At 37.9% G+C, this 10,695-nt stretch overlaps 1 protein-coding gene across 2 annotated transcripts; it reads left to right on the plus strand.

Moving 5' to 3' along the window:
• The first annotated feature begins 2,183 nt into the window (after positions 1-2,183).
• LOC311086753 (uncharacterized protein) lies at positions 2,184-5,028 on the plus strand. 2 transcript variants are annotated; one of them, XM_084119803.1, is made up of 5 exons: positions 2,184-3,661; positions 3,746-3,793; positions 3,881-4,177; positions 4,268-4,357; positions 4,436-5,028. In XM_084119803.1, exons 1-5 carry the CDS (start codon positions 3,574-3,576, stop codon positions 4,975-4,977), a joined length of 1,065 nt encoding a protein of 354 aa, XP_083975929.1. In that variant the 5' UTR covers positions 2,184-3,573; the 3' UTR covers positions 4,978-5,028. The 2 variants fall into 2 exon arrangements, with proteins under 2 accessions (XP_083975929.1, XP_083975930.1); XM_084119804.1 differs by having other exon boundaries at positions 4,439-5,028.
• Positions 5,029-10,695: the final 5,667 nt, after the last annotated feature.

Consider the following 10,695-nt stretch of genomic DNA (forward strand, 5'->3'; position numbering starts at 1 on the left):
GTTATGTGACATAGGGGTAGAGTGGGGGAAAACGCCCCCCTGGGGTAAAACGCCTCCCACCTGTTTTTCCCAAAATAACCACTAAAAGTAGTCAATATAGGTTTTTACTGTTGCTATGCACTACGTTGATAACGGGGATATACAAATCTCTATGGAGAAGCTGATACCAGCAACATATTTGAAGAGAAGAGGATTACATGGTAAATGCTATAATTTTCAGATATTAGTAAACAAGTGTTTAAGAGAATATTGTTCTGCATGATATCACAGTGATGTATGATAGATGAATAGTGAAGTCTGTAGTTTGAGATCATATGTTATTTATAAGGAATATAATTATATTAAAAAAATTAAACATTTTTTTTAAAAAGTCATAGCTTGTGGGGTAAAACGCCCCCTACGCTGAGGGGTAAAACGCCCCCCTGGGAGCATAGTTTCTCTCTATCATAATTACTATAATAAAATATTTCTGTCTATCAAATCCTTTGTTTTACACTTAATGCACTAGGTGGTAAAATCAAAATATTTGAACAAAACATAAAAAAATTACCTCAAGTGAACATTAACTAGCTAGCTTGCTAGCAAAGTTAGCTCACTGATGGAAGGTAGTTAAATTTGGCTATTTTGGACATTGCTGAAATAAATATTAATATATATACATGTTTATACATTACTTGCCTTTTACTTTTAGAGATTAAAAACTATTGTCTGTTAATTTTGCTGTTGATCTATCAAGCAAACTGGTTTGTAAGAAAGGGGGCATTTTACCCCACCTTGGGGGGCGTTTTACCCCACTGCTGGGGCAAAACGCCCCCTTTGTACAAAAATATTTTCAGTCAAAATGCTAATTAATTATGAAGGCTGAGCAATTTTAATAGTTGGTGAATAACTCCTGCCATAGTCACTCAAAACCGGGATGGCAATTCTAGATTCACATTTATGTTTTGTTTCACTGTAAGGTCACATTTTCCTTAAGGGGGGCGTTTTCCCCCACTCTACCCTAATTGTTCTCCAGCTGTTTTATTGACCCCTTTGTTTGATTGATTGGTCGATATTATGTATGAGGAATATACATTTCGGTAAGTTGTACTGTATCTTTCAACGGTGTTCATTCGTGTTTATTTACTAGCTAGTAGAGATGATCGGTTCACGTGCTGCTAGGGATCTGTCGCGTCACATTTACAAGCGCCAAAACGGTATTTATTGTTTGAATTTCGTAATAAAAGTGACAGAATCTGAGAGCTGAGATTTTTTATATCATAAGTAACCTGCTCTGTCTAGTATGTCGGTCCTCTTTGCTTTGCGATTTTTCTGTGCGTGAGAAAATGGATGTGTGGCGTGAGAGCGTGTGAAAAGTGTAAATTGCGTGTGTCTCACGGTGAATGCGTGAGAGTTGGCAGCTATGAATTTGTAAGGCTTCTACACTGTAAAAAGGGGAGCATCGCCCATATTTACATTTATATAACACTGTACTGAGATTCCTTCATCAGAAACAGGTTAAGCAATACTGCATTTGGAATTCTTTAACCAAAGCAGAATAATCAGTTCTGGTACAGTTTATATGCCGCTGAGCTGAGATTCCTTCGTCAAAACAGACTTACGCTTTAATACTGAAATTAGGGTTTCTTCGCTAAAATCATATTAACCTTACACTGATACCATTTGAAAATATGCTTAAATGTGTTAAGACTTTTTCAATTACAGTAGAGACGTCAATTCAAATCATCATTTATCCGCATTTAAACAAGCCAGCAACTAGCGACCTTAATGCGGTATCGCATGTTGTGTCCTATTCTGACTAGAATTATCAAATACACACTTTTAGGTTGACAGTGGTTTAAGCTCATAACCTTTGTTTAATCATGCCCTATTCATTCTCCACCATAAATGTAGCAAATTAGCTCTATATGAAATATTCATAATCAATTATAACCAGTTATTATTGATTATTAATATTTCATATAGAGCTAATTTGCTACATCATACATCACTCTATTGTAAGCTGTCAAATTCCTATAGCTGTTTACAGCATGTACAGACTGAAACTTTGGCAGATAAATTATGATTTTATTTTATTATATATTTAATATTTATTTTTTACATTTAATTTCACTAGAGAGTATAGAGGGATACAAACTGTCACTTTTGAGTGATTTATGACCCTCTAAGCCCCGCCCCCTTTTTGACCGTGGGAATTTCCCACGCTAGCTCCTCCCACTTATGGACTGTACAGTATACCGTGGGAAAATCGGACTTGTGGCACGCCTCCTTATGGGTTGAACATCTGAAGCGTGGGAAAATCTCCCATGCTCAGTAGTTCTAAACGGGTGTATATTAAAACTTTTTAAGAAATGTACAATAAAGACATAGCCAGAGATGAGATCAGTGTTTTTTATTTATTAAAGAAGACATATGTACATTTAAAACATCAATGAAATAAGTTAAAATTACATTTTTCTCTAAAAGAGTTATTTCAAGATGTTATTTCAAGATTAAAACATTAAAACAACTTTTTCATTTACAAAAAGATCATTTTTCTCTAAAAAAGAGCTATTAAAAACATAAAAAAAAAGATCATTTTTAAAATGTTGATTTGTAAGCATTTAACTTTCACATAGTATTTTGTAAAACTTTTACATAAAACACAGTTTAAAAAGCCTTGCGTTTTTACATACCATTTGTTAAAGACTCGGGGGTTTAAAGACAAAAGTGTTTTCCTTGTGTAATTTTTCTGGAGCAAAGTGAAAAAATGTCCACACACGCCGAAGATTTGTCAGGAGTGACATTTTCTGAAGGTTACAGAGAGACACAGTCAGACTCCGCCTCTACCCCCACCCACAACAGATGTCACCGTGGAAATTCCCACAGTCCCTTCAAGCTCCCAAATAGAAAAAGCGACCGGTCACTTCAGAGTCCAAGCTGGAAATGACCAGAGAATCATGGTGCAACGGCTCGAAGAGACCACACCCCCTAACACACCCCTCTCAAAAGTGAGTGGTCAATTTCGATTTAAGGGTGTGTGTAAAAAATGACATCACTCACGGGAATCCCCCTCCCACAGCGTCACAGTCACATGAGATGTTTAAAAAGGAGCGCAAACTTACAGTGAAATGCTATTTGTTAATCACTTTGAACATTCATATGAAATGTCTAATTGTCACAAAGTTATCCTATGTTTTAAAGTTTAGGCCATAGTTTTTAAGGTTATACAACACACACACACACACACACACACACACACAAATGGTCGGATCCATCAGGTCTGCAGTTGCGCTGATATCAAGCTGTTTTATGCTTTGTCGAGCGAGAATTAGTTTTTATTACAGGCTGTATCCGGGAAAGATTATCCGGACATGTAAACAAAACGACCATATGTTGTTCTAGTTGTAGAAATCACGACGAAGACTTCACGCTTGTGAAAAAAAGGGATGTTTTCTTTGAAAAAAATAAGCGGGAGAAATGTGTTTTTCAAATCCCTCGCACAATCTTTAAAAGGAAGCAAAGTAATTCATTCATTCACGCACCAAACCATCGAAGGAGACTGAACGTCGAATTGCGAATCCTAGCTTCATTATGTCTGCAGATTATCAGGGAACAGAAGAAGCAGCTATACCTGACCAATATTTTGATGCTGAATTAGCCGAGATTTTGAACGAAATATGTGAGTTTTTCATCATAAATTATACATTATACATTATATCCCACAATATTGAAAAGATATTTCAATAAATGCTTTTATTCGCAGATGATGCATCATTTCCAAATGGAGTATCGGCAGACGACTTTTTACAAGGTACGAAATATATTTTGTCATGTCTTTTTAATATTTTCTAATTACTAAATATTTTAAATAAAAAAAACCAACTCATTATTTCAACAGAAATTACAGAGAACGTTCCGACTCATAGCACCACCCCTCCGACGCAGCCATCAACACACCCATTGGATAATATTTCAACCCCGACCAATCAGATTTACGAAGATATTACCCCAAACTCGACACCTCTACCTCAAGCCTCCAGAGAGGCAGAGAGCATCGAACAAGTTTCACCAGCGGTCGAAGAGAATTCTCCTATCCGTTTGATAAACAGTGGAGGTGCTAACATCTTTGATGGTTCACGAGGGGTGAAACGTCTTCGGGAAATTTATGGAGAAGAATTCATCTATCCGGACGACGGTAAGGGAAAAACTATTTTTTTGTCTAATCATAATATTTTATTTGTTGGTTTTTTATTTTTTTATTTAAAAAAAATAATGTTGTTTTTAGAAGAAAAGACTGATTCTGTTTCATCAACAACTGGAGGCAAAAAACGATTTGAGGATTATTCTCACGAGAGTCCGATTTTTTCGGAAGACGGTAAGATTTCATGGGTCATTATATTTTATCTATATTAAATAAGCCGTATAATACATGTTTGATTGTTTTTTTCTCTAGAAGAAATCTCAGACGAAAGAGACGCAGACATATTTTTCGAATCCGAAGAAGCCGTTCTGAACACCATCAATTCTGAAAGGGAATCTTCAGATAGCAGTGATGATGAAGGAGACGATGAACGCTGCTTCACACCAGTATTCAACGTTGGAGAACTTCAAAGACTAAATTATACCACATTACGCATAGCCAACAGAAACTTTCAACGTGTCTTGGAAATAGCTTCATCGCCACTATCATATCATCAAACGGAGAAGATCGTTTCCGAGTCACAAAGAGAAGTTATAGCGCTGCTCCACAGAATCTCAGATCAGCAAGCTCACCATACGAATGAATTAAGAAACGCTGTGGAGTTTTTTGGGAGATGTCACGATCAAACATCGGACGAAATCAGACAAATAAGCAATGATGTGTTTTCACTCCAACAAGAGCTGACAGAGGTGAGGAATGATGATTCATTACGTACAACTGTTTTATCTCTGATCTCTGAAAGATTGAACATTATTCAACGGAATTGGACCAATTCACAAAATCCAAGAAGATAGGTTTTTTTTTTAACAAATATTACAAATATTACCACGTGTGAGATTTTATATTTCATTATATACATCTGTGTTTAGTTTAGTTTTAAATGATTTTCTCTGTCGTTTTTTATTATTTTTTATTCATTTGGAACTGTTATTGGTATTGTTTTTTTTTATTCATTTATTCATTTATTCATTTAATTCATTTGAGTGATACTTTTATAGGCTACGTGCGTGTGATTTTGTTTTACTGATAGCCTACTTTTATAATGTATACATATTAACAACATTATGATCTATATTTGATGTTACGCTTCTGTTTCACACAATTTTAAAATAAAAAAACATCAAAATGCTTTCAAAAAGAGCACATCCCGAATCTGAAAATGAAAATGTATCTCGAACAAGAGTAAGACGTACGACCACTGAAAATAACGACAGACTCAACTCTTTAATACGGGATCAACTACAAGCGCTAAATACTACAGACCTCTCCGATAGAGAGAGATTAAATAATATCTTAGTTGAACAGCGATCCTGGTTAGATCCGTTCGTGGATGATGAAGATGAGACCATACAGACAGGTGGTGATGGATCAGCTCAAACGAATATGGGGCGTATGGAACTAAGTCAGGAGGAAATAGACAGATTAATGATCGAAGGAGGACGGGTGGCTGATTTTACAATAACACCAAGACCGCGTTTCAATGGTGTGCAGTTACACAGACCGCTAGATCTCCGTGGAATAGAGGCTTGTGATTTTGCAGAGTACAATTTGCGTTTGCAAAATATCTTGAATGATGTTGTGGATTTCTCTCAACAGTTTGCAGGGCGAACAGGGTATATGAACATATCATTAGCTGGAGATTCACTTGCAACTTCTGTAAATGCTGTTTTAACACCTGAGAGCAACCACGACGCATCAGTTTTCATAAGCCAGATAGAACAAGCAGCTCAAAGCAACCGTGACGTATCGACAGATTCGACCTTGACATTACAAATCTCAATTGTGAGAGATAAATCTGCAGGTGGTTGTAGGAAAATCACAGACCTTGCAATAAGTGAGAGTATTAGTCGGAATAAAATGCACTTATTTAGTCCTGTAAACATCGGCAATGAAATGTGCTTGAGCTACTGTCTTGCCTATTTTTTGAATCCTGAATTCACAGACCAACAGTTGCAAACACCGGCGACTCAAATCCACACACAATGCGGTTTTACAACGTATGATAAAATAGGATTTCATGATCTAAACATTTTCGAAAGAGAATTAGGAGTAAAAATTGTAGTTTTCCACAGAGACTGTTCAGGAAAGATGCAGGTTTACAAAAACACAGACGAAATTCACCCAAAGACCGTACATCTATTTAATCACGAAGGACATTTCCATCTAATAAAAAATTTGAAGGGTTTTCTTGGATCTCCATACGTCTGTCCATACTGTTTTAAAGGATATAGAGATAGGAGAACACACAATTGCAAGTTTGTTTGTAAAATATGCATGACAAACGAGTGTCGAACACATCCAACCAAAAGTAGACAGTGTCCAGACTGTCTCAGATTCTGTAAAAACATCTTCTGCTACAAAACACATAAACAAGAGGGCACATCTAATGAAAAATCTCAATGTGACACGATCAAATTCTGCTCAAAATGTCACACCATTTATAGGCCGTCAGGTGGAAAACCCCACAAGTGTAAATCTGACAGGTGCATGCACTGTGATGAGGCTTTGGTAAGTGAAGGTGTTCATGAGTGCTACATACAGCCTCTAAAACCCGAACTATGTGTCGAGAAATACATATATTATGACTTTGAGACTAGGTATCAGAATGATAAACATGTGGCTAACTATGTTTGCGCCATGACACAGGGAGGAGAGACGTTTGAAGCCGGTGGTACAGATTGTGTGGCACGTCTAATTAAGCATTTTAGACGTCCAAAATATGCAGAATACACTTTCATAGCTCACAACGCATCGGGATTTGATTCCTACATCCTGTTAGAGTATCTTAGCAACGAAGGAATAACTCCTAAAGTTATTCTGCAGGGGTGTCGAATTCTATATATGTACGATAGGGTGTTTAAACAGCGTTTTATAGACTCGTGGCAATTCATCCCGTTTAAACTCACAAAGATACCCAAGGCCTTAAATCTGAGTGTCGGTGAAAAGGGTTTCTTTCCACATCGTTTCAATAAGCCTGAAAATGAGGAATATATCGGACCATATCCTGCAAAAGAGTTTTACGGATATGATTCGATGCATACAGAGGAGCGCGCACAGTTTAATGAGTGGTATGCAGGTGTAGCAGGTGACGTATTTGACTTCAAAAAAGAACTCGCTTTCTACTGTCGGAACGATGTTGTTATTCTACGAGAAGCGTGCAAACGCTACAGAACCGAATTCCTCACTATCACAAACATTGATCCTTTTAAATCAATAACGCTGGCAGGAACATGCATGAAAACGTTCAAAACCAATTTTCTTCCTCGCGACACGCTGGCTCTAACACACAGCCACGCATACATAAATCAGTATAAAACGTTCTCAAACGTATCCATACAGTGGTTAGAGTATATCAAAACTAGTCAAGGCATTAATATAGAGCATGCCTTAAATCACGGAGAACGTGCGGTAGGCCCATATCACCTCGATGGATTTCATGAATCTGATTGTGGGTTAAAAACTGCATATGAGTACTTAGGATGCTTTTTCCACGGTCACGACTGTCGTTTTAAATCAGATGAAATTAACCCTTTATCAAAAGTGTCTTTCGGTACTCTTAGGAGGCAAACTGATGCAAAACTAGAATCACTAGATAAAGTGTATGGCATGCGTGTCATTTGTATTTGGGATTGTGAGTGGGAGGGGTTAAAACAGACAGATCCTGACGTCATCCGGTTTATGGAGTCTTATGACGCGCCCGAGAGACTGAAACCTCGTGATGCAATTTACGGAGGGAGAACAAATGCGTACAAATTGTATCACAAAGCAGCTGAAGATGAGAGAATCGATTATTATGATTTCACATCGTTATACCCTTTTGTTCAGGCCACTAAAACGTATCCTATCGGTCACCCTAAAATTATCTTCAAGGACTTTGAAGAGATAGAGAGCTATTTTGGTCTCGTCAAAGCCATAGTTCTACCGCCCCGAGGATTGTATCACCCCGTGTTGCCTTACAGATGTGGGGGCAAATTAATGTTTCCTCTCTGTAGAACGTGTGCCGAAAATCAGATTCAGGATACACAATGCTGCCACACAGAGGCTGATAGATGTATTACAGGCACTTGGGTAAGCGCGGAGCTCCAGAAGGCTGTTCAACAAGGCTATCGCATAATAAAAATACAAGAGATCTGGCATTTTCCACACACATCTGACAGCTTATTCACCGGTTATGTCAAAACATTCCTAAAATTCAAACAGGAAGCCTCAGGATTTCCTTCTCATGTTGTGACAGAGACAGACAAACAATCTTACGTGGATGAATATCTCGAGAAAGAGGGTGTTCAGCTAGAAGTCTCTAAAATAATAAAAAATCCGGCAAAAAGATCCATTGCTAAGCTCATCTTGAACACATTATGGGGTCGTTTCTCTCTGCGCACGCATCTGCCAACCACAGAGCTCCTAACAGATCCGGAAGACTTCACTCAACGTCTCTTTAGCCACGCCCACGTAATACGTCATTTCTCTTTCGTATCTGACACAGTGGCAATGATTCAGTGCTCTAGCTTAACGCAAGACCCAGCACCCACGCACGACGTGAATTTGTTCGTGGGTGCTTTCACGACTTGTTGGGGTCGACTTGAATTATATAATCTTTTGGAGAAGTTAGACAGGCGTGCGATTTATTCAGATACAGATTCAGTGGTTTTTGTATCAAAAAAAGATGATTGGATGCCAGAAACAGGATCTTATCTCGGTCAGCTCACAAACGAGCTAGATCCTGATGACAGCATTTTGCAGTTCGTCTCATCAGGACCAAAATCATATGCATTTAAAACAGTCAATGGCCGTTCGTGTCTCAAAGCGAAGGGTATTACACTCAATGCAAAGAATGCAGAAATAGTTACACTACAGAGTCTGACCGAACTTGTGCGAGACTATGTCGAAACAGGTGTCAAATTACATCTGTTAGCAAAAACAGACACCATCACAAGAAACAAGAGGGGATTCACACTGCACAATAGATCAGATGTGAAAAAATTCTCCGTAGTGTACGATAAGAGAGTCCTTCAGCAGGACTATACCACATTACCTTACGGATTCTAGTAATATATTTAAAAATGTGTGAAACAGATGTGTTTGACTACAGAATGCAGCATCCTTTCTCGGCTATAATAGCCGGACAAAGTGGTTCTGGGAAGACTTTTCTTGTGAAAAATCTAATGTATAATTCAGAGAAAATGTGCTCTGTCAAGTTTGACAATTTTGTGTATGTGTATACATCCTGGCAATCGATGTATGATGAAATGTCACATGCTTTTGATATTAAATTCATTGAAGGTATACCAAAGAAATTGGATGACGAGTCTTTATTCCCCCCTGCCAAACGATCCATCCTTATCATGGACGACGTTATGAGTCAAGCAGCGTCCAGCCCTGAGGTCGAAAACGTTTTTACACGACTAGTGCATCATATGAAGATTAGCTGTTTGCTATTAATACAGAATCTGTTTTTCCAGGGTAAATCTAGCAGAACAATCGGTCTAAATACTAATTATTTAATAATATTTAAAAATCCTCGCGATAAGCAGCAGATCGGTATTTTGGGTCGGCAAATGTTTCCTGGTAATGCTAGGTTTTTTATCGAAGCATATAACGATGCAACTGAACGACCTCACAGTTATTTGTTAATCGATTATAAACCACACACACCTGAAAAATTCCGGCTCAGAGCGGATTTACTGTCAGACTATCCGGTGGTCTACCTCCAAAAGTGAAGATGAGCACACGGCTTTCCAGAAATCTCTACCTCTTAAAATTATTATACAAGAGTTCGCCCAAGCAGCGACGTGTTATTCTGCAATCGTCACCCGACGAGTTAATATTAGCTCTATGTGAAGTGGCTCTAAATATTATTCATGGCAAGATCCCTCTAACTGCGAAACAACACGGGACTTTAAAAAGAAGAAAAAAAGAATTAAAATACGTTGCAAATAAAAAGATTAATATCAGCAGGAAGAGACGTATGATTAATCAAAAAGGGGGTTTTCTGCTCCCTCTACTCAGCGTAGCACTTCCTTTCATTTCTAGTCTAATAACTAGAAACTAAATCTGAAGAGAAAAAAATGCAACACGCCGAGAAATTGTATCTCGTGCCAAAACATCAGCTGGATAGACTAAGAACTGCCCAGCCTCGTGAAAATATTCATACGACTGTGGAGAATGACTTGGACTCATCCATTAGAGATATACTGCAGAGGCATGATTTGAACACTTACGAAAAATCCAAGCTCTACACTAGTGTTTTACAACGATTCTTAAACGTGGTAAAACATGGTGATATGGAAAGTAGCACTCTAACTCTTACATCCCCGGAACATGAGACACCTGTCATCCCCCATACCCCGGATGTTAGGAATGATGACGTCAGTGAGGACCCTATTGTCTCAGAAGTTTTAAACAATATTCCTCAGAGACGCTTAAAAAATGTCAAATATATTATGGATAAAATGTCCAAAGCCAAACACGTGTCTTCATGGACAGATGATGGAGAATTTATTTATAAAGGGAGA

The sequence above is a fragment of the Abramis brama genome, assembly GCF_963993115.1.
Source record: "Abramis brama genome assembly, chromosome: 7".
NCBI classification, from domain to species: Eukaryota; Metazoa; Chordata; class Actinopteri; order Cypriniformes; family Leuciscidae; genus Abramis; species Abramis brama.

Bases quoted from the DNA above. Each gene is read 5' to 3' on its own strand.
- LOC311086753 (XM_084119803.1), top strand. From the start codon at position 3,574: ATGTCTGCAGATTATCAGGGAACAGAAGAAGCAGCTATACCTGACCAA. The intron at 3,662-3,745 runs GTGAGTTTTTCA...TTTTATTCGCAG, and splicing joins CGAGATTTTGAACGAAATAT to ATGATGCATCATTTCCAAAT. The intron at 4,358-4,435 runs GTAAGATTTCAT...TTTTTTCTCTAG, and splicing joins TCCGATTTTTTCGGAAGACG to AAGAAATCTCAGACGAAAGA.